The sequence below is a fragment of the Phaethon aethereus genome (genome assembly GCF_964289735.1).
Source record: "Phaethon aethereus genome assembly, chromosome: 14".
Lineage (NCBI taxonomy): Eukaryota > Metazoa > Chordata > Aves > Phaethontiformes > Phaethontidae > Phaethon > Phaethon aethereus.
The window spans coordinates 11,252,794-11,276,466 of record NC_138590.1 but is presented as its reverse complement, the minus strand read 5'-3'; the positions used below and the strand labels follow the sequence as shown (position 1 = coordinate 11,276,466).

Genomic DNA, 23,673 nt, shown 5'->3' with positions numbered 1-23,673 from the left:
ATTTGCTGTGCACCTTGGTGCCACGGGCCCGGGACCGTGGTTACAGGGCAGAGCTGTGCCAGCCCCGGGGCCAGAATGCCCGCTGCGTGCCAGGGCCAGAGGCCGGGTGAGTGAGCGGGTGCCCGGCGGGGGTTGCCCCATGTAGGCTGTGACCCCACTGCCGCTTCCTCCCCGTGGGCAGAGCGGCAGGCGCCCGCTGCGGCGCACACACGGCGCATTGTTCTGCCGGGGTCCGGCCGGAAGGACTTCCTCCATCCTGGCCAGGGGATGACCCAGGGAAGCCGGGTGCCGGCAGCCCACTCCCACCCTGGTGGCGCAGAGCGGCTCCGGCAGCCGGACAAGACCTGCCACCTCGCTGAGAGTGAGGCCATGGTGGTGGCATTTCCCCCGGCCCCCTTGGCTCCAGCCCTGACTCACCTTGCTGGAACTCGTCTCCTGCGATCGGACCTCACGGCGTGGCCATGGCAGCCCGGCCGTGCCGGCTTGACGGTTGTGGGGATGCCCAAGCAGCACCCACGGCGGGCAGGGGGCTGCGGCCATGCGTGGGGGCTTAGGTGCTCCCTTAGGGCATGGGTAACGCAGAGGCGGGGGGTACGGCGGGGCCCGTGGGCATCGTCAGGCCAGGGTGAGGGTAGGCAAGGGGGGAGCCAGGCCTCCGGCCCCGCCAGTGCCGGGGGCCCGGAGCTGCCTTCCCCTTCCCCACGGCGGCGGGGGGAGGCAGGCGGGGGAGCGCTCCCTGAGCCACATGGTGGGCTGGAGGAGGAGCTGTTGCCCAGGCAACAGCTGAGAGCATCCTTCACCCCTGAAAATCGTGTGCCAGCACCGCCGCCACAGCCCCACGGCTCAAGGCAGCGCCCAGGACCCCCATCACCGAAGGGCCCACCATGTCCGTGGGGCCCCACCAGTTCCAGCTCCAGCTGTACATCAGCACCGCGTCACCCATACACTGCTCCTCTGTGGCAAGGATAGGGATGGGGACAAGGCACCTCCCAAACGCCGCGGCTGGGACACTGCTGGGCAGGGGGGAGCTGGGGACAGGCAGAGCCCCTTCCCCACCCTGCCCACGGCTCAGCCACGGGCTGCCCACACCCCGGCCCTGCCCGCAGAGCCACGCTGACCCTGGGACAGACACCACTAGGCCTTGGTGACCCCAGGACCTTGGTGCCAGGGTGCTGCGGGCCAGGACAGCATGAGCATCCCAGCCTGGTGTGGTGGGAGCAGCAATCCCCATCCCCCCGCCCTGCCTGCCTGCCTTCCACGGCTGCAGAAAATTCGTGGATTTTACCCCAAGATGCCCCCTCTGAGTGCGAGAACTCCTCCTCGGCCCGCTCCCATAGCAACTGTTCCTTAGCTACCCAGCCGCACTTGCTATTCTCATCCCTGTGCAGCTGTGTGCGGCCCCCCCTGTGCTACGCACGAGGCTGCTGCCGGCCCCAGACCCCAAACCCACCCTACATCCATGCTGACCAGGCTACCCCCTTTGCACGCTCCCCCACAGGCGACCAGTGTGACCCTACCCCTGCTCACACCGCATCCCCGCTTCAAGGCGCTGGCCCCTGCGCTGAGGCAGGGTGCTCTGCGCTGGCGCAAGGCCGCCCTCCGCCGCGCTTCCCCCCTGAAGCAGCGATGCACAGTCCCCGGGGGGAGCAGGACTCTGTCCCCAGCCCCACAGCACACCCGTGACGGCACAGCCCCTCCTGGGCTGAGGGCAGACAGGGGAGCAGGGGGACATGCCCCACAGCAGACATGAGCACCCCAACGGCACAAGGCCTTGTCATGCCCCTGCACTGGCCCAGACCACCCAGCAGAAGCCACTGAGGTCCACCTGCGCTCCCTGGGGCTCAGCCTCAGCCCTTGCCCTGGAGGTCAGCTCCAGCCCTTCCCTGCAGGACATGAGCACCAGCCTAGCCCACGGCAGCCCAGGAATGGGGGTCCCTGCTCCTCTCCTCCTTACAGCCACCAACCCTGTACGGCCCAGAGCAGGCCCCCCTTGACACAACAGCGATACAAGGCACGGCGAATCTTATGCTTAACAAAAGGTTAAAAATTTAAATACTCTCCAACTTTAGTGCAAGGCAAGCAAATGATACCACAGGTCCAAGTAGGTGCTCAGCCCCGCCGGGGGGCCTGGCTCAGAACGAGCACAAGGCAGCAGCACGCACATGCACGTGCACGCACGCCTGTGCGTACATACACACACACAGACTGACAAGTTATTGCTCAGGACACAGCTGGGACAAGTGTGCACAAGAGGGGACAGGACAAGCAGAATGGAGAGGTGGGCCGAGCCCCACGCTGCTCCCCAGGGACATGCCGGACTCCAGCCCCTCCACTCCTGCCCTGCCCTTGGGCACAGGAGCTGTGCTGGCTCCCCTGGGGACGCACACTAGGCTGGCACAGCAGGCAGGCTGGTCCCAGCCCCACTCACTCTTGGGTCACAGCTCACAGCATGACCCCACGAAGGGACATTCCCTTTACTACGGCTTTGCTCCGAGAGCAGGGTCCCTCATGTGTCTGCTCCTTTGACACCGAGCTGGGCCTGGGGACTGCAGCACCCCCAGCACGACCAGATGGCTGGTCCAGAGCTGGCGGAACTGTGCTGGGGCCATCCTGCGCCAGGCTGGGGATCAGGCCAACCCTTTGGACGTGTCCTGCTGTGCCGCAGGCAGCCTGCCAGCGGTCTGGAGAGGGGGCAGGGATCAGCTCCCTGGAGCTGGCAGCATGTGCGAGACAAGGCAGGAGGAAGACAGGGAAGCAGGGATGAGGCAGTGATGCTCTGCTGCCAGGATGCAATGGTAGACGTTTTGGCACAGCAGTTTCCTGTGCCTCGGGGCTGAGCAATGGACTCCGCTGGAGCCAGGGATGCCTCAGCACGGCCAGAAAGGTCCAGGAAAGATGCTTTAGACACCTCAAGGCACAGAAGGCCTCTGCCCAGGCTCCCTGGTACAAAGCTGGGACTGTCGCTCCCCCCATAGGAGGACATTTGTGCCTGTGACAGGGTGGGGGCAGTGCAGGCCCCCACCTTTAGATTAAAAACCAACATGTGATATGTACAGACAGACATATATAAATATACACCAAACCTGCAGTGCTGCTTTGGCACCGTGGAATGTGTCAGCAGAGCTGCTCCAGCCTGGCCTCGGCCCACGCTGGGGTAATGCCTCCCTCCCACCCTGGGTCCGGGAGGGGAGTGGCAGCCGGCGGGCGGCAGCAGCACAATCCCAAGCTGCAGATTCAGAAGCGTCCAGGTGTGTCCTGGGGACGAGGGCTTGTCCCCAGCCAAAGGCACCTTGGCCCGAGCCATGTGCTGCTGCCAGCCCTGGAGCCATCCTCACAGCCTTCAAATACAGACATGTAAAGCTGTAAACAAATCCACCTTGCGGGGCCGCTGCTACCTTGTCCTTCAGGCTGGGCTGTTGTTCTGCTGGGCAGCCGGAGAGGCAAGGGGGTCCCAGGGGCTGGAGAACAAGCTGTGCTCTACAGCCGGGTGGGCTCTTCCTCGCTGTCACTGCAGTTTCCACAACAGTCCTGAAGTCAGAAGGGCAAGGAGAAGGAGGAGGGAGAGAGGAGCACAGCAAGCAGAGGGTGAGCACAGTCATACAACCCAGCCTACAGCTGCCCTCTGGCAGGAAAGGGCCAGGCCCGTCCCTGGCCTATGTGTGGGAGAGCTACATGGAGGCAAAGGGCTGGAGGGGACCCCCAGTCTGCAGAGAAACAGTCAAGCTGCATCTGGGGGTTCAACTCCTGGCAGACAGACTGGTGAGCACGCAGCTCAGAAGCTGGGAAGAAGATGGGCTCCGTGGACTACAGGCACCCAGGGAGACAGCTCAGTGCCAGCACAGACGATCTGCCCCGCTCAGGGCTCAGCCGTCTGCAGAAGCAGCTGAAGCCCTCTTGCTGGAATGGGAGTCTCAGCACAGGGCAATGCCAAATGCTTCACAGTTTCTCAACCCTTCGGTGTGTCCTGGACATCTGAAGAGAGGAGTGAAGGGAACTTCCCACAGCCCCCTGGGAGCGAAGCTCCCAGCAGTGGCAGTGCAGGGGCAGCTTTGGCTCAGGCTGAGGGCAAGGCCTCCCCAACAAAGGCAGCAAGAGCAGGGAAGCAGGATTAGTGGCTCAGGGGGCAGTTAGAACAACAAGCAGCTTGTGCTCTGCTGGGGGAAGGGGACAGGCACTGAAAGACAAAACTCCTCTTTCCCAGATCTTGCCATGTCCGTGGGCCACCAGGTATTTCCCTGAGCAGAGCAGCCAGGAGAGACTGCTCACCTCTGGAAAGAGAAAACACGCGGCAAATCACAGCTCAACCCCTGCTACAGGCAGCTGCCCATCCTCTGGCAGGTCCTGCCTGCCTCAGGAAGGGCTGGGTATCCCAGCCCAGGGCTGGCTCTGGCTTGGGCAGTCCACTGAACAGTGAAGGCACAACTCAGAGCTCGGCGGGGAAGCAGGAGTCAGCACTGGGTGGCTGAGTGTGGGTCCAGAGCCAACCACATTTGAGCCACAGCTGCAAGCAGCTGTTGAGAGGCAGCAGCCCAGACTTTGCCAGTCCTGGAAAGAAGGCAAAGACTGCTCTGGGCAGAGGAGACAAGGCAGGCAAGCAAGCCCACAGCAGCTGCAAGATGTTTCCGTTCTCCTCATCCCTCGAAAGCACTGGTCTCTCTGCCTGGCTCAAGGTCTGGCAGAAATGCTCTGGCGAGCCCAAAGTCTTCCTCAGGGATGGTATTATTCACGTAGGAAGGGAGAAGACTTGCTATTTTAGTCCTTTCGACATCCCTCTGCCTGTGTGACTCCATCCCAGCTCCCTTTACTCCCCCAGCACGGGGAGTGCCAGCCAGGTGATGGCTGGCTCCCTGCAGCCTTGCACAGGTGCCCCTGAGAGCCCTGGGATCTGGCCACCCACCACTATAGGAGACTCTGCTTGCTGCCTTCTTGTGCCCACCTCCTTGCCAGATCTGCCTGGTACAGGCAGGAGCAGCCTCATTGCTGCTAGAGGACTCACTGGGGAGGAAACTGTGGACACGCTTACCTGTCTGCTGAATAAGCGCTGGAGTAACCCTTTTTTGGGCTGCGGAGAAGGCTGCCCTTTCCAGTCCAGGTCTGGGGGCACTGTGCCATCTGTGCTGAAGACATTCAGCTCCTTAAAACACTCCGTCTCGATCATCTGGAAGAGGGCAAAGATAGCTGCAGCAACTGCCACACAAAGCCTGTCACCGAGGGCCTAGCAGAGTGCAAGAGCAGCAGGGACAGCACAAACCCTGCGGGACACTGCACTCGGCCATGCTGGGCACAAGCAGGAGCAAAGACCTGTCCTGCAAACCTACCTCGTTCTGCCAAGGAATGGGCACGCTTCCTGTGGCAAACTTCTGGTAGAAGTCATTGTCCGTGGGCTCCAGCTCCACCCCTTTCACCGTGGAGAACTGCTCAATGTCCAGAACATCCTTGCAGTAGATGGCCTGGGGCTAAACAGCACGAAGATTGCTTTAATGCCAGCCTCCACGACGATGCCACCACCTCAAACAACCATGGCTTGTGGCCAAGCCCTGGCCCCCTCTTCCTGCAGCCCAGAGCTTGCTTGAGCCCTGTTCTGCCAGGCCCCAAAAACAAGAAGGAAGGGGATGGGCCCCACCTCCTCAGGTGAGCCACTCCGAGGCTCTTGCTTCCCTTGACAGCACCAGTGACTAAAGAGGTCAGGATACAGACAGGTACTTACATCTGGCTTGAAGGGGGGGTCCAACATGCCTGCTTCCAGCCTCCTGAAGTTGAGGTGCTTGAAGAGAGGGTGCTCCTTCACTTCCTTGGCTCCAGCTCCTCGGCACCCCAGGCGCTCCAGAGGGTCTTTGCACAGGAGCTGCAACACAAAGGAAATTAGTGACCCGGGTGGAGGGCGCTTCGGGCAGGAGAAGCCCTGAGGTCGGCTGGGCTCCTGCAGTGTCTCGAAGGACAGCACAGGCCCATGAGGCAGCTGAGAGAGCGAGGAATTAAGGCACTCTGGATCCTCCTGCACTGCCTTATCAGAGACAAGGGAACCTGGCTGCCACCCACCAGCACCTCTAGAGTGAGCAGCCTTGATGTTCTCCTGCTGCGTGCAAAGAGGTGGTGTGAGGAAAGGGACAGGGATGCACACTCGTACCATGGCACAGAGGGAGCGGGCGCAGGGTGAGAACTTCTCTGAGTACTCCTCCTGCACTTCCTTCACCAACCGCTCCACCTCCTCCCGCTTGATCTTCTTCTTGCGCTGCTGGAAGGGGGACTGTCCCTCGATCATCTCGTACACCAGGCAGCCCAGAGCCCACCAGTCTGGGCTGAATGTGTAGCGCTCATTCTTCACCACCTCCGGAGCTACATAGGAGCAGGGGCGAGGGACGTGTGAGGGCAGGGAGAGCACGTGTGCAGTCAGAGACCACTATTTGATTAAACCAGGGACACTTACCCATGTAGCCAACTGTCCCGACCCGGCCCTTGATTGTTTGGCCCTCTGGCACATGCACAGCTAGCCCCAGGTCTGAGATACGGATGTGACCTACACAGAGGAAAGGGAAAGTTAACAGGACAAGGTCAAGGGGCGATATTTGAAGCTGCCAATAACACAGAGCAACCCTGGTTCAAGCAGAGGAAGAGAGGGGGGCTCGGGCGCAGGGCTCCTCTTGACCCTGCACTCACCATGGTCATCCAGCAATATGTTCTCTGGCTTCAGGTCCCTAGGAAGGAAGGGACTTAATTAGCAAGAAGCCTGTTGTCAAAGCAAAAGACACAAGCAACAGTGACATCTCAAGAAGTCACAGATAGGCAGCAGAGGGATGCAATGCCCCTGTCTCAGGCACACAGATAACCTTCCCTCACCCTCTGCCCCGCAAACTCTCCTCTCCTGGGCAGAGAGGCAGAACATGACAACCTTCAACCCTCCGCAAGGAAGCAGCAAGCTTGTGGCCGATTCCCTCTTTGCAGGTGCAGAACTCGCTACGGTGCAAGCCACACAAGAGAGAAGGAGCAGGGGCTGTTTCTGCTTGTCCTGCCCCAGGGCAAGGCACATGGTAGGATTAGAAAGGACTTTCCAGCCCCGTGTTTAGCCATGCTATCCCTAACGCTGCATCACACAACCCAGTGAGTACAGTCATACAGTCAGCTTGTTCTCCCTCCTGCCCAGTTCTTGGTCTTGAGTGTACTGGGGCAGCCTACCCACCTTTGTTCTAGTGTCAATACTGCCTGGGGAGTTACGCATCCAAGTGCCTGCCCTGGGGCATTCACAGCATGATCACATCCTGTTCTTGGTGATCATTTACCAGCATGAGGAAGCCAAGCTAAGCTCTCCTATCTCTCCCATGAGATCAGCTTTCTGTTCCTGACCCCCCTCACTCAGCTCTGTGCTGCTTTCAAGCTGGAGCTTATTTTCTTGAGCAGATAGACCCAGCTGGGCTACTAAGAGCAGCAGGAACCCTCTTGCTTCTGCAGCCCATACAAGGTCTCCCAGCAGGGACCAGGCAGCACACACCTGTACACTATCCTCTCCTGGTGCAAGTCCTCGAGGCCACAGCAGATCTCAGCAGCATAGAAAGCTGCCCGGGGCTCCTCGAAGCCAGCCTCTCCCATGTGGTAGATATGGAACTTGAGGTCCCCTCCATTCATGAGGGTCAGCACTAGGCAGAGAGCATCTTTAGTTTCATATGCATAGGCTAAGCTCACCTGCAATTCAGGGCAGAAAGGCTGTTAGAAGACACAGCTGGAAGAGGGAGGTACCCTGAGTGCCCATCACACTCTGATGGCACTTTGTCACCCAAGCAGCCACTCACAGGCAGTAGGACTGGGCCTTTGCCAGCAGAGGCAGAGGGGAAACTGTACAAACCCAGGGAGGACATGGAAGTGCCCAGCAGTCCCAGCACACCCCCAACTTTCCTCAGGGAGGACACTATTTCCCCGAGCCAGAACTGCTCCCCTCCGGGGGGGCAAGCAGCACCCAACAGCAACCCTGGGGCAGCGCCTGATGAATCCTCCATAAAGGGAGGTTTCAGGCTGTCCACACCTCAGTGCAGCCAGGGAGAGAGCTCCCCACACACAGCTTAGGGCTACGCCTCTGCCCATTTGGCTGTCTGGAGAGACAGTTCTCAATGCTTTCTTCTGCCCCAGAGGTAATAAGATGCCTGTGAGACCAGATGGGTGTTAGGGCCTCACTTTGGTGGCATTTAGGTCATCTTGGGGAGGCAGCAGGAGTTCCTGCCAGACCCCAGCCTTGTGAGAGATCTGCAGCTGCCAGAACCCTATGCCATGGGCAGGGCCTGCTCCTACCCCTCCACACCAGGTGAGGAGCACAGAGGTGCTGGGCTGGCTGGTTGGAGGAAGAATCAACCACCACAGCAAAGTGAGAGCAATTCCTATGTACTTACTACAAACCTACTGTTCACTTTTTCCAGGATCTGCTTCTCGTTCAGGGCCATGGCCTCTCCTTTCCGCTTTTTGATCCGTTTCTTCTCCAGCTTCTTGCAGGCATACATCTTCCCTGTGGCACGCACTTGGCAGGCACAAACCTGGAAGAGGGGCAAGGCTCAGCACCATCCTGCTGCTGTTTCCAGCGTGAGGGTCTAGATTCTGCTCTTGGGAAGAGGCATGGGAAAGCAAAGATGTCCCCATCCCCACCTCACTCTGAGGTTAGAGAGAAGCCCGTTGCCAAAGCAAGGACACAGGGAACAGCGACATCTCCAGATGCCACAGATAAGCAGCAGAGGGCTGCAATACCCCTGCCACCTGTAGCAGCACCATGGCTGGGTGCCTGGGAAGACAGAAGGCCACTCCAGAAACACAAAGAAGCCTGAGTGCAGTTTCCCCTGCCAAGACACTGGGGAACAGACCTGATTCTCTGCCGAGGCAGCAGTACGCACCACAGCGCATGTCCTACCTACTCTGTGCAACACCTCCCACGCCTCCAGTGCCTGGAAAGAGGGTGGTTTCTGCCCCTCAGAGGGGAACTGACAGATCAGGCAATGCCCAGAGCAGAGCAGTGCCCAACGCAAAGCCCTCACAGCCCACCCAGCCAGCAGCACCAGCCTCCAGGTGCTGGAGCAGCCCGTGGCACCCTGATGGCAAACCCAGGTCTGCATCTGCCAGCAAGCAACAGTGGCTGCGTGGTACTCCAAATACAGAGGAAATGCTGGTCACTCACCTCCCCGAAACCGCCCTTGCCCAGCACACGGTACTGGCGGAAAGTGTTTTTGGTCACTGGCTGCCTGTGAGACAAAGGAAACTAGGGTGAGATGGGAGCAGGGGAACACGGGCTGAAGCCCAAACCACTCCCATGCCCTGGCCTGAGGGACTGTGGCCCACCCCAAAACTGCTGCTCAAGCAGACCTTGCTTCCCTGCAAGGCAAGCAAGGCTGGGGCAGCCAGTGGAGGCTGATGGTGCCAATAAAGGGCCCTGAAGGAGAGCAAGAGCAGACAAAGGCCAGGCACTTGGCTCCTGCCAGGGCCTAGCACGGGAAGGAGCTCAAGGGACCCCTCGGGCAGCCCATGCGAGCAGGGTGCAGGCCTCCCAGTGATGCCAGGGAGCGTTACCGTTCCAGCCATTTCCATTGCAGGAAGCGGTTGAAGTACAAGCTGTCGAGGTAGTCGGCAAAGGGAGCCACACTCAGGTAGTCGTGGATAAGCCTAGGAGAGAGCAGAGCCAGCAAGGTTCCCAAGAGCTGATCACAGCTGTGGAAAAGGCCAGCAGTCCAAAGAAAGAGGAGGTGAGCAGGCCTGAGAGCCCGGGCACTTTGCCATCCCCTCACCCAGCCTGGCACTGAATCACCTGCCCAGCCCTGGCCCAGAAAGCCCACCCTCTGTGCTAAGCCTGATGCAAAAGGAAGGCAAGTTGGAGACACTGCTGTGATGAACACAGCACCCTGGGATGGGGCTGGCACTGCTAATTGTGGCCTCTCAGCACCAGCCTTGGCTGTGGTACAAAGGCGGACGATGGGACTCTTTGCAATTGCTCCTCTGCTCACAGGGCAAATGCACATTCAAGGCTGTAATCAGCTGCTGAAAGCTGCTAGCAACGTTCAGCACCAGGTGCTGAGTTGTTCAGTTTCAGATGAATATCCAGCACAAAAGACCACAGGGGATCCTGCACGAGAGAGCTAACTGCCTCGGAGACCGGTGCCAGGGCTGCCCAGCGGAGTAAAGAGCCTTAGACATAGTGTCTAGACTGGAGGCATGCATCAAGGAGAAGCGGATGGGCTCTTCTCCTTTCAGAGCTTGCCAAGAGAAGGCAGGGCCCAGCCCGGAGGCTCTGCATTCAGACAGTGACATTAGTTACCACACACAGAGCTAATGCTCCCCAGAAGACTGCAGCAAACCCATTGCCACAGCCCTGCACTCGATTAGGCAACGTGCTCCAGCTACTGTGCAGGGGGGGTGGAGGCCGTAAGCCTGGTTTGCCTAACAGCTTCCGCTTCGCATCCGGAGCCAGGACCTCATCCACTGCTTCTGCGATGGGAAGAGAAGTGACCTTAGATGCCTGCAGCAACAGCCAGCGTAACCTAACCACAACGGCCACATCTGCAGCCAGCGGGAGAGGACAGCTGGCACCAGGACTGCAGCTGTCAGCTCTGCTCTACAGGTGCCTACAAGATTCTGGCACATGACTAGGAGCAGCATGCCCAGATGCTGAGGCTTGCTGAAACTGGGTCTTCCCAAATGGCAACTCAGAGCCACAGCAGACTGAGAGGAGCGACAGAGGTTTCTGCAGCAGCTTGTGGCTCACACAGCCCGTGGGAGCTCCTTGCATTTGCTTTCCTGTAGCTGTGCTGAAAACTGCTAGCCCAAAACTCCCCAGGCCCCAGCCCGCACAGCCCCAGCCTTCACTCTCCCAAAGGAAGGGATCACGAGGGACAAGGCAAGTTAGCTGCAGCATCTACCCCGAGCCCTGGTGTGACCTGAAGATAGGCCCCAGCCCTCTGACTTACTTAGTGGATTCCTTGAAGAGCTCCTTGCAAGGTTCCTGCTCCAGCCTCTCACAACAGGCATCCACCAACTGCGAGGGAACTTCAGGCACATGATCCTCACTCTGGGGACAAATAGATGGAGTCAGACACACAAGGAGCAGAGCCCGAGTCCTGCCAGGAAGCAGAAGCCCACAGGAACAGTACACAGGTGCCCATCTGCTTTAAGACCAGGGGGAAGAGCAGTAATGGTCATTTGTGAGGTGGTGGCGTGGCTCTGTACACTGTCATCACCATCCTGCCCAGCACGTTCACTGTGGCAGGACATGGGTAATGACATCCGTCAGCTTCCCAACTGCTCTGCTGTGGCAGGCAGCAAACACAACCCTCTTACTCACGTTTGGCTTCAAGCACTTTTCAATCAGGTGCTGCCCGCATTCTTTCCGCTTCTCATCTGGAGCCACTTCGTACCCTGCCTGCACAGAGCAAACACTGTGAGGAGCAGGTCCAGCCAGGAACCAAGCCTTGCCACCGGCAACAGCTGTAGAGCAGCAACACCCTCTGCCCAAGGTTTCCCATGCTTTCCTGGAAAACCAGATCTCCAGCAAACAGCTCCCTAAGCAAAGGCCCAGCCCTATCTTGGAGAAACTACAACTCACAGGTTTTTCCTTCAGGAAAACCCTACATGCCCAGAAGTACCTGGCAACTGCCAGACCACCCAGTCCATGCCCAGGGCACAAAGAATGTCCTTGCCTCCCCCAGTGAAGCCCGATGGGCTTTGCTCTTACCACGGCATCCAGGAACTTGATGCAGCGTGACAGCTCAGGCCTTGTCTCGCAGAACTGCCGGAAGAGCATGTGCCCGATGGGCTGCTTCTCACACAGGCTGTGGTAGTCCCGCTCTGCAAACATGGAGAAGATCACTTACTGCCAACCCCCTACGGAGAAGCCACAGCCCACTACCCTGGCCACAGGGAGTGGTGGAAAGGCTTGTGACTCGTCAGCTGGCTGCTCACAGGTCCCACCAGCCTGAGACTCCCAGGAGAGTGAAATGCACCCAACAGGGTCAAGAGGCATGATTGAGCTTTTACGTTCCCCTATGGAAGGTCTTCTTCCCTGAAAGAGGTTTGAACTGCTGATCTGTACAGCCTGCCCCTCTTGTTTCTAGCAAGGGATCTTGGTGCCTCCTGTTTGTCTGGAGGCTCTCTTCTCAAACCTCTCCCTGCAGAGATCGACTGACTACTCCAGACACACAACTTTCCTTGGAACATGAAGAACATGCTGAGCTCACTTCAAGGCAGATCTTCCAGGCCAAGAGTTGTTCTGACGACTCTTACAAACCACTCGTATTCCCAAAGGCCCTGCTGGAAGCAGCATCATCAAAATGGGGGGCATCATTTCCACAGATGTCCTGTTAATGCTGCACACAGCAATCAGAACCCCCCACTCCATGGGACAGCCATTCGTCACCAGCTAGTGCCCTCTGGAGCCCGGCTTCCCTGCCGATTTCTCCTACCCCTCTCTGAAGCCTGTCAGCCCAGGCACAAACCCCTTTGACTTTCCAGAGCACTTCCAGTTCTCTGCTTTTTTTTCTCCCCTTCCTCTCATAAGATGTTGTCTGATCGTGGACCAGAACAGATTTCTGTTACAACCCTTGGCACCAAGGGCTGCAGGCTGCCTGGGGTGCAGATGTGCAGCGATCCACTGGCTCGCAGGGGGTCTTTCAGGACTCCTCGGTGCTGGTACTGCCAGCCTTCCCCTCCCCACGCAGCAGTTTCTCCCGAGGAAGCTGCAGCTTCCTGAGGGTGCACGAGAGCGCAGAGGGGGCCAGGCTGTGGTGGAGGAGGAGGCTGCCTCGCCAGCCCTGCCGCACCGGCCGGTTTCCTTGTGTCTGCAGGGGAAGGAGTTCCCTTCAGCTGGGGAGGACAAGAGTTTGCTGCCGGTGAGATCAGAAGCTTTTGGCTGCCCTCGCTGCTGCCCAGGCTCACACAAGGTTGCTCCATGTGGTCAGGGCACACAAAGCTTAATTCTGCAGTGAGCAATCAGCCCACCATGCCCACTGTCCTGCCAAGCCCCTGGAATAGGAAAGAAATGCCTTTCTAGCAGGCTGTTAGGGGAAAACAAAGCTGCTCCAGCCAAAGAGTGACCCAAGCACAAGGAACGGAGTCATCTCTCCCATGGGGAAACCAAGCGAGGCGGCTGCCACCTGGGCCAGAAGCATTTCTTGTCTGCCTCCCCAGAGGGAAGTGGGGACACGGGCAGTGACAGCCGGTGGCTGGGAGGAACTTGCCTCCCAAAGCTTCACAAGGTCACTGTCCCAGACAGTGGGACAGCAGAGACAGACAGACCACCAGCACTCACCACTGGCAAACAGGCAGCACAACAAAGATGAAGTTCAGTGCTGGAAAATATGTCATGACATGTACAGCAAGGGCAGCTGCAGGCAGAGAGTAGACATCAGCTGAGGCAAAGCTCTGCTGAGGGAACACAAGTCAAAGAAGCAGATGGGGTTTGGATGGCCAAGAGGGAAACTGCAAGGAGAGCCCAGGCTAGAGCTGTGTTCAGTGCTCAGAACTTGCTCCAGGGAGGCAGTCTGCAGCAAAACCAAGGCAAGAGTCTCCATCTGACTACACTCAGCTGCGAGGCCAGCCCCGAGAGGTGGTGCACAGTGTGCACTGGGCTGCCGTGAGCTTGGAGGTTGCAGTGTGGATGACAGAGGTCGAGTTATTCCAAGTGCTACAGTCCCATGTGCCCTCAAAGGGAGCCACTCTTCTCCTTGGGGCTGCCAGGACCTGGAAAACCTGGGCAGGGCAAAACTGGGGACTGGAGCTGCAGAAGCCTCCCAAACCCACTCAGCCCAGTGACACCTGCTCTGAAACAAGGCCAGTGCTGTGCCAGTCTCCAGCGCAGTGACAACTTAAACAAGCTCTCCCCTTCCCAGGAAGCAGAGCATTCCCACCCTCCATGTCCCAGAACAATTTCCCATGATCGCAGGACCAAGCCTACTGCACAAACAACGTTAAAACCATGAAGAGTACAAAGTGCAGTGTTAAAATGACAGGCCAAGCCCTGCCCAACTCTACAATTCTCATCCATACTGCACAGCAAGAACCCAGTTTTGCCTGAGAAAAGTTGCTGCACTAGTGTTAGAAGCCCAGGTCTGCAAATCAGGACTGAATCCCAGCCAGGGAGTCCAGAGAATGCTAGCAGGCACCCGAGTGATGCTCCAAAACTCTGCAATGCCCAGCAGGTCTGTTTGCACAGAGAAGGTGGTGTATTGCTAGTGAAGCTCATCACAGTCTAGAGGTGTGTGGGTACATCAACAGGCACTACCCAGCGAGTGCCATGCAGCTGTAACTTACCTACCCATCGTTTCTTCCCTGCACCCTGAGCTCCAAGTGATGCTGGCTGGGATTTGGCTGACACGTGCCAAGTTATATGTCCCTGACCCTCACAGGACTCAGTTTTGGGTGCACAACACCCACACACACGCTCACCCACCGACAGCACTCTGGACTGGAGCCTGGGCGCTGCTCAGCTCCCGCCAGCCACCGTGTCTCACCGAGGGTTTGTCGAAGATCCTCGCAGAGGCTGATGTGGGGGAACTGCAGCATCTGGCGCCATTTCTTGCTCTTGCCTTTACGGTTTCCACCACCACCTGCAGGGCACATAAAATCGGTACCATGAGTTATGAAGCAAGGACATTCAATTGCAGCCGCGCCTTGCCAGAAGCCGAGAAAGGAGACACTCTCTGTCCAGTTACACAGGCAAGCCCAGGCAAGGAAAACAAGACCAAAGTGGTACTGCTGTCTCCCAGCTGGTGAAACAAAAGTGTTAGAGCCTCTGACTGCCACAGGACCAACCACTCTGGCTGCTGAACAAAGTCCCAACCAAGAACACAAAGACCTTTCACCCGGACATCTCAGTGACTCGTATTTATGATGGGAGAATCACAGCAGGGGCAGGAGTGCCTAAAGCCACAGGTTACTCTATGCCTGCACAAGAGTTCTTGGCTCCCAGGCCTGTCCTCAGGACCTCTGCATAACTAATCGCCTCTCGAGGTCAAGCCTTGCTCGGTGTGAAGCTCTTCCTGCTGTTCATGCCACCTACTCATTCCAGACTGATTGCTTGCTCCAGGGAGGGGCTGTCAGAGAGAGGACATGAAGCTGGGAGACAGGAATTCCTACTCTAATCCCAGCTCCACAGACAACTCACTGCATCGCCCGGGGCTCATCACTTCAGTTTCCCACCTGTGAAGTGGGGACACTCCCACCTTTCTCCAGAGATAAGCCAGCCTCAGAAAAGTGAGATCCAAGAACCAGATATTATTCCAACTTCAGTTGCTGGAGTAAATGCCCAGTGCTGTAGGACAGGGTGGGAAAGCTTCTAGATAGACCAAAAAATTTACATCATAGCTAAGTATTGAAATACCGATTGCTGGGATCAGCCAACCTCCAGGGATTGCCCAGTGCCAACACACACACCTCCCTTTGGAAATACATTAAACCATCCTGCCGAGTTGGGCCAAAGGCACAGCTTTCTGAAATCAGGGGGGGCTGAGCATCATTTATCAGCTCTTGAGAAACACTTTCATAACACTTTCCTCCACTGTGGATGCAATTCAGCCCCAAATCCTAGACGCAGTCTCCGGGCACTCAGCTCCCCATGCCACAGGACGCCTTGGCTGGACAGGCAGGTGGGATGGGGCCACCACAGCCGGCCTTCTGCAGGGCCGGCCCCAGGTCCAAAGCCTGGCACGCTGCGGGTCACTGCGCTACATCTGCCCTGCACCAGCAGCTGGGCTGCATGATTGTACAAACTCAGGAAGGAAGTGACTCAAGGGTAAGCAGCGGTGGAAGAAACCAGCAGCACAGACACCTTCTTGTCAGCCATGTCTTGCAGCAATAAAACGTATGGGGACAACTAAGCGAGGGCACAGGAGGACAAGACATCCTCACCTCAAGAGTTCTCAAGGGAAGGCAGAGCTGTGACCCACAGCACCCAGAGGACAAGGACCAGCAGCTTGCATTTCCTTGAGTTGTTTACTTTGAAAGGAGGCTCCAGCACCCTTCACACACGGTTCTCCCCCACCCTCCTGGCACTGCTGCAAACAGCCCAGCAGGGATCTTGTCTCCTGCACACCACCCTCCCAGCAACCCCATTCTGGGGATGGGGCAAGGGGTGGGCCACCTCCACCCAGAGCTCACCACAGGGGAGCTTCAGGGCTTGGTGATAGCTCAAAGCTGGTCTGTTGTCCCTCTTCCAGAGGGCAGCACGCAAAGGGGACAACGGGGGAAGGATCCTTCACTTTCCCTGGGCCAAACCCTTCCTAGAAGCATTTGAAGGAAATGTAGAGCATGGTCATCTTACAGCAGCAGCTGAAGATGGGTGTCAGCAGCCTGCCCAGCATGTCCAGGGTGATTTCAGCCCTGCACTCCCACACCAGACCAAGGGCTTGGCTGGAGCAAAGCACCCAGTGCTGTTGGACCTGGCCAGCAAAGTGGCTCTGTCCTGACACACAGGCTGCCAGAACTTGCCCCAGCAGCCACCATGGCCACCCAGCCACGGGAGGGAGAGCCGTGGTCAGGCAGCACAGCCACCCGCGGCTCTCAGAAGCCAGGAACCGTCCAGCACAAGCGTGCCAGTGGATTGTATCCGCCTGCAGCCAAACTGCCCACCACCTTCAGAGGCACCAGAGGAGCACTGGAAAGCACCACAGCAGCTGTCCAATGCCTCGCTCTGCATCAGCTACCAAGCTCTGCTCTGCTGAAGGCACAAGAGGAGCCAGTCTCCTGGTCACTCACTGGGTGTGAGGCAGGACCTCGTGTCTTCAAGTCCCAAACGGCGCTGTTTGGTTTTGTCTGGATTTGGTTTTGAACCAAACCTTGCCGTTATGAACCATAATGTCATGGTCCACCACCGTCACCGTGCCTGAAGTACCTACACCAAGCGTGATTTTCAAGCAGCTCAAAAATGTTTCTGCCTGTGTAAATTTAATTTTGTTGCTCTTTGCTCCCACAAATCTAATCTCTAAAGCCCTCTAACTGTATTTCAGTGGGCCCCTCAGGCTCCGAAATGACTTGGTCTGGCCAGCTGCACACCGCAGGCCAGCAGGGACTGCACCATCCCACCACTTTACATGACCAAATGAACTCCCTGATGCCTGGATGAATCAGATCTCTGCAAAGGGCCAGGCTCCTGTGTGACAGACTTCCCAGCTCCCTCCTGAAGCCATCCTCCATCCTGAGGCTTCCCTGCACAGCTGCCCTGTACCTTCACTACAGCCCTGCTGCTGGCAGGCTGCATCACACACCGAGTCCTTGGAGTTCAGCCGCGACCCCTGAAGCAGCAGGATGTTTGTGATCCTGCAGCAAAGCTCCTGGCAGTGAGCAGACCAGGGGCCAGGCTTGATGTGAAGGTGCTGGAGGGGTGGGCCTCACCGCCGCAATTTCAGGATTGGCCCTTGTGTGGGAAGCAACAGTTTACCTGCCTGAAATCACCTTTTTCTCCTAAAGCTGCTTCTCCCCTCTGCCAGTGGAGCAAGAGCAGCAGCCTCTGGAAGGGGTGAGGCTGTAGGGTGCCAGCTCCGCGGGGGGCGGGGGGGCTGCAGGGCCATTTCCACACGGCAGGGCAGCAAGGCCGCCCCGGAGAGCTCAAAACCCCCCGGAGGGGAGCAACACCCGGCTGCCCGGGCACGGAGCAGCGCCCAGCGCCAGGGTCTCCCCTAGAGCCGAAGGCTTTGAGGAGGCCTGTGCCCAACCGGCGCGGTTACCTCCCCGCTCCCAGCAGCGCCGCGAGCAGCCAAGGCCGCGACCTCGCCGGGAGGGGCTGCCCGGGGCTGGGTCCCAGGGACAGACACGACCGGAGCCCGCAGCCCAGGGGAGTGGACGCCGCTCTAGGAGGCGGCCCGTGGGCTCAGCCCACCGGCTGGCCGGGACCTCCCGGGCGCGGGGCTCGCTGCGCGGCCGGGCCGCTCCGGGCCTGCCGCCTCCCCGGCGGCCCCCTTGCCAGCTCCGAGCACCGGCGTCCGCCCGGCGCCGCCGCTCACCTTCGCGGGCCTTGAGGAGGACGGTGTTGGCGACGATGTTCTCCAGCTCCATGGGCCCGGGCGGCGCCGCCGCCTCCCGCCCGGCTCCGCACCGCTCCCCTCCACTCAGCCCGCGGCCCGCACCCCGCCGCCGCCACCGCCACCGCCACCTCCCCCTACAGCCGCCGCCACCGCGCCCCACCCACCCGCGCCGAGTTCTCCAATGCCTGCCCACGCTCCTCCCGCGCCGCCGCTTCCATTGGTCTAGGCCACAAGGAAGCCTCGCCCCCTCCGCCGCGGCGCTGCCCTCCCGTTGGCCCCGCGGCGGGCGGAGGTGTGGGAGGGCGGGGTGGGGAGAAAGAAGCGCGCGTCATTCGTCTGCCATTGGCGAAGCCCCGCCGGGAAGAGGGAGCGGGTGCTGATTAGAGAGTGAGGTGTCACTCAGGGAGCGCAGCACCGCTCCGGGAATGGATTGGGTGAGCGTCAACAGCGCCCACCACATGAAGAGTCCCGCCTTCTTCGGCATTTGATTGGGTGAGATGGTGCCACTCCGCTGCCGAGTGGGTCATGATAGGGACGTTCTGTAGGGAGGGGGTGGGGCCGAGCGGCTGCTTATAAGGGCGCTTGTTGCCGGTGGGCGGGGGTGTGTGTGCCACAGGGCGTCGGTGAGTTGTGGGTCCTTGGTTGTTTGCTGTTGGGGCAAGGGCGGGCTGGGGCGCGGCCGCTGGTGCACCCGGGCCCTCTCTGAGGTGTCCTGTACTCCTGTTAAAAGCAGTTATGTGTTTAGGGGGAGCCTTCCCCCTCTTTGCAGCCTGGCTTGTGTTTGCAATGGCCTCAATAAAGTCTTCAAGCACCTGTGTGTCTGGTGTTGGTCAATCCCTGTGTCGCAGGGTGGGTGACGAAAGCTCCGGTGCTGTGCTCAGTCTTCACAGTCACTGCTGCCATGGAGTTTTGGGATTTCCTCATCCCTGGTGACCTTGCAGTGGGGGGTACGGCACTGCCAGCCTTGTGCTGCTGGGGCTGACCCCCAGGACTGCTCATGTGCCATTCTGGTATTGGAGTTCCTCTGGGGCTCTTGAGCGTGTGCTGCTGCTCCTGCAGGCTTCTTCCCTCCAACGATTTGCTCTAAAATTTTTTTTTACTGGTAAAAATTTTACCATTTTTTTACTGGTACTTCAATTAGTGGCAGCCTTACCCCATCTGAAGACAAGCTGTGGCATGGGAACCTCTCCCCACCTGCTCCCCAGAAAATAAGTCCTTGATTCTCTGCAGAACTTTGTCTTATTCAAGTACACCTTGGTGGTCTATCAGCCCTGCAGATGACCTGCCTGGCTCCCTGCTTCTTCTGGGTGTAAAACTGCTTGTTAGCCCTCTGACCCATTAGCAAGTTGTGCCTGTCCTGCTTTGTGCTCCTTCTGGCTTTTGGGCGCGGGTGTCACCTCTGCCTTTCGACAGCTCCTGTCTTCTGCTCCAGTCCAAGGGTAATGCCTCCTTCCTGCGCTGTGTGTGGCGGCTGGTGGCAGTGGGGCTACCCAGGTGCAAGGTTGATGGTGGCCAGGGCATGGAGGAGCACGTGGTGATGGGCAGGTCCTTCCACTGGCCCCTGTCAATGGCAACCTGCTGGTGGGGTTCAGCCTGGACCCCCAAGCACTGCTTGACTGGGCTGTGCTAGTGAGTGGGAGGGAAGGGGTTCATGTTGTCAGGCTCTAGTGAGGCTGATAATAACACAAATTATTCCAAGCACTCATTGCCCATACAGTTGGAACTGGCTGTGGTCCACCGTGCCCTTCAGCATCCTCTGGAGATCAAATGTTGCATCTTCTGGTGACAAACCGGCAGTGACAATGAGGAGGAGGATGCTTTGCCCTGCCATACCTCCCATGTCACTCTGCCGGGAAGGACGAGCTCACACTGTGAGATTTCGTCTTTTAAAAAGCTGCTTTCCTTTTAAAAGTGGCACACACTTATTTTGAGCTTCAAATGCGATGACTTTGTAACCATGCATTTGCACACTTAACCCTTAGATTGCTACTTTTGGTTTCCTCCCAGCTGGCGTTTTGCAGCACCGTTCCCACTACTGGCAAGAGTCATTCGCGACAGGGTGCTGCCAGAGCAGCATGAGTGTCCGGAGGGGTCCTGGCGTTCCCAACAGAGCTGGAGGCAGCCCAGGTGGTGGAACCAGGACTCTGCTTTTTAGCTCTGCAGAAGAGATGTGACTGGAGAGGGAGAGGGCTCCAAACCCAAGCCTATCAGGGGAGTAATTCAAAATCTTGAGAAATTGGAGAAACAGCCTGAAAATGCAGGATGCAATTCCAGGCGGACAAGCGCAGGTGCTGCAATTGGACAGGAGTAATCAGCACTTTGAGGGCACCTGCTTTCCCGGCAGTACGGGGGTCACGGGAGCGGGGCAGGAATAAGGGTCACGCTGTGGTGGATTAAACGGATTTTGTACGAACTTGGAATGGAAAGGGCCGTGGTGAAGAGACAGAGTGACCTGCTCGACCCGTCTACAGCAGGCAGGACGATGTGCTGGATGGTGATGCAGCAGGAGATGCTCGGGGGGGCTCTCTGTGGAGCACCCCAGCACCCTGGTAGTGCATGGGGCAAAGCGGGGGACCAGGTGCTCCCAGACCCCTCCAGCCTGCAGGATTTGATGTTTTGGACATCAGCCTGAAGCTCCGTTCAGTGGCTCGGATGTTGCCCTGGTGCCAGCACTGTGGACCCCCAGGGTGCTGCCCATGTGGCTGGTGCTCCTCGGGGAGAGCTGCTCTCCCCAGGCTGAGCTGGCCTGGCCCAGTCCCCATCAGGCGCCCTCATCTCCCTGGGTATTTTTAGAACCAAAGTGCTGTTTAATTGTGAAAAGGCGAAAGGCAGCTGTAGAAGGGGAAGCCAGGCCGCAGCGATAGGGCAGGTCCTTCCGCAGATGGTGCCAGCGCGGCTCCAGCTGGGGTTGGCCGCCTCCGGGGTTCAGCACCGGGCCTCTGTCACGGCACAATTCCACCAGGAGCCTCCACCGGCCCCAAACCTCCTGCCATGAGCCTCTGCGTGCAGGACCAGTGGGCACAGGGGATGGCCCGGGTGTCCTCATGGCTGCGAGTGCCCCCATCCCTCTCAGGCCCTTGGACCCTGCGGCCAAGCTGTGCCCACCCCGGCGGAGGCTGGTGGGGGCTGGTGGGGGACGGCGTTCCTTGGGCTCCAGCTCCCAGGCGCCAGTGGCTGTTTTTAGCCGAGTGAAAGTCCAATGTTTTGAGATTTTCTATTTTGAGCCTCAAAGCTGGAGAAGTGGAGCAGTCCCTGACCCTCGGGTGTCTGTGCAAAGCAGGGCTGGGAGCTGGGCAGGGCAGGCATGGGGCGACTGCTGTCCCCGGAGGGATGTGGTTGCCCCCAGGTCTTCGCCCCACAATTGCCCCCGTGGCCCCTCGCACTTTGGGCTGTGCTGGAGCTTGTTCCCACGCAGCCCCATCTCTCACACTCTCCCAAGGGAGGACGGCCTTTCTGGCACCAGGATTTCATTCCTCCTTTCCCTCTTGTAGCAAGATCCCGGTGAAGCCCCTGAGCAGGATGTGGGGTGTCACACCCCAGCCTCATACCCCTTGTACCCCGCTGTGCGGTACATATGTACCCCCACGGAGCCGTCATGGCATGGCGCAGCTACGTGCTGATGGGCAGCCGGAGGGGACAGGACTTGGACTGGACTGCTGTGTGTCATGGCCAGCTCAGCCCGGCGCTGGTGACACTGCTAAGTGGAGGGTTTCATCCCCCACCCAGCAGCCGTGGGGCCCGTCCGCTGCGCAAGAGCATGCTGGGGGTCACGGGCATGCAGAGGAGCTGGGGTTTGCCTGGCAGCAGGGGGGTGACTCATGTGACAATGGGTGGTGACAATGGGTGCCGCTTGCTCGGCTCCCGGGAGGCAGACAGCAGCCCCGGGCACAGGCTTTGGCCGCATTTTATTCAACCCTGTGTTTCCAGACATACCTCGAGACACACACCGGCACTGCAGTCCAGGGTCTGCGGTGGGGCTGGGCGCTGCCAGCGGTGAGCGGGGCTGGGGGCCGTGTCCCCAGTGTCCTGGTGGGGCCCTAGGTGCGGTGCCGGAGGGGGATGGCGAGGAGCCGGCGGAAGGCGGCGCGAAAGTCCCGGTTGAAGAGGGTGTAGATGAGGGGGTTGAGGCTGCTGTTGCAGTAGCCGATCCAGAAGAAGAAGCTGAAGAGGGGCTTGGAGACGCGGCAGCCCTCCCCACAGACAGCCCCCAGGCTGTAGGTGAAGAAGAAGGGGAACCAGCACAGCACGAATGCCCCCATCACCACGGCCAGCACAACGGTGAAGCGCCGCTCCCGTGCCCGCACCAGCCGCCGCCGGCACAGTGACACGCTCTGGTGCTGGCTCCGGTGCCGCCAGCCCGGCATCCCAACCCCTGGCCCCTTCTTGCCAGCGCCGGCAGGGCGTGGGTTGCGGGTGGTGAAGAGGGCCACCGTCCGCCGGGCGGTCAGGTGGTAGATGCGGCAGTAGACGGCGACCATGACGAGACAGGGGGCGAAGAAGGAGGCAGCACAGGAGGCCAACACGTACCAGGTCTCCTGGCTCAGCTGGCATTCCCGGCCCCCCGGCTGGGCCCACAGGAGCGGTGGCAGTGCCACCAGGGCTGCCGCCGCCCAGACCGCCCCGATCATCCCCTTCACCCGCCCGGGGCTGCGGCGCAGGTTGAGTCGGGCCGCCCGGGTGACGGCCCAGTAGCGGTCGAGGCTGATGGCACAGAGATGCCCGATGGAAGCGGTGCAGAGCAGCACGTCCAGCGCCAGGTACAGGCTGCACCACAGGCCGCCGAAATACCAGTAGCCCATCACCTCGTTGGCCAGTGAGAAGGGCAGGACAAGGACAGCCACCAGGATGTCCGCCGAGGCCAGGGACACCAGGAAGAGGTTCTGCGGGGCCCGCAGTGCCCGGCTGGTGGAGACGGCTGCCACCACCAGCGTGTTGCCCACCAGTGTGGCCAGCAGGACAGCCAGGGCTGCCAGCAGGATGAGCCCCGTGGCTGCAGGTGAGTGCGGGGCACTGCCGGCGCCGCTGCCGTTACTGGAGGTGTTGGGGAGGGCGCCGGCTGGCTCCATGCTGGCCCGGCCCCTCAGGCGGATGAAGTCCCATGGGGCTGCCCTCTGCCACGCGCACCCTGCTCACCGGTCCTGACGCATCTCGTGGCGCAGCCCCAGCATCGCTGAGCCCCCGGGGGAACGTCCTGGCTACCACTACTCCCTTACTGACCCAGTCTGGCAGCAAGGCAGAGGTCGTCCTGGCCCGGTGGTTGCCCGGCCAGGCATGCAGGGCAACAGCAGTGCCGGGAGCCCTGGAGTGGCTTCCACAGCAGCCCCGCCGCTCCACTTGTCCAGCCCGGGAGGAGGGCGGGCGGGAGGGAAGGAGGGAGGGAGGGACGGGCCGATATCGCTGGCAGGAGCCCAAGCATCTGTGGGCAGTGGGAGAAACGGTATTTGCCAACACTTAAAGGGCTCCTGCCAAGGTCACCGGGGAGGGTGGGCTCCTGCCATGGGCGTTGGGGTACCCAGCAGGCTGGGGACACTGCCTGACCATGCCGAGTCGGCATCCCGGCAGCACCACAGCAGCTCACCAGCTGCCCCGTGTCATGCCCAGCTCACCGACACGCTGCCATGGCACATAGTGGTGCAGCACAGACCCTGCTGGCTCGGCCCTCTGGGGATGAGGTGGGTGGAAGAAGGTGCTGCCTGCGGCA

The 23,673-nt window shown here is 59.5% G+C and overlaps 2 protein-coding genes across 2 annotated transcripts; both read right to left on the bottom strand.

Moving 5' to 3' along the window:
* Window positions 1-3,477: 3,477 nt before the first annotated feature.
* Window positions 3,478-18,003, bottom strand: GRK6 (G protein-coupled receptor kinase 6; the record flags this gene model as incomplete). Its single annotated transcript, XM_082006182.1, has 16 exons — window positions 3,478-3,528; window positions 5,024-5,158; window positions 5,319-5,456; window positions 5,708-5,845; window positions 6,128-6,336; window positions 6,428-6,517; window positions 6,658-6,695; window positions 7,487-7,677; window positions 8,376-8,516; window positions 9,149-9,212; window positions 9,538-9,630; window positions 10,929-11,029; window positions 11,303-11,380; window positions 11,693-11,805; window positions 14,466-14,561; window positions 17,952-18,003. The coding sequence occupies 16 exons, from the start codon at window positions 18,001-18,003 to the stop codon at window positions 3,478-3,480; spliced, it is 1,728 nt and encodes a 575-aa protein (XP_081862308.1).
* A 3,806-nt stretch (window positions 18,004-21,809) lies between these two features.
* On the bottom strand, window positions 21,810-23,038 carry LOC309409859 (alpha-2Db adrenergic receptor-like; the record flags this gene model as incomplete). The annotated part of the gene is made up of 1 exon (XM_082006103.1): window positions 21,810-23,038. The coding sequence occupies one exon, from the start codon at window positions 23,036-23,038 to the stop codon at window positions 22,010-22,012; it is 1,029 nt and encodes a 342-aa protein (XP_081862229.1). The 3' UTR covers window positions 21,810-22,009.
* Between the last annotated feature and the right edge of the window lie 635 nt (window positions 23,039-23,673).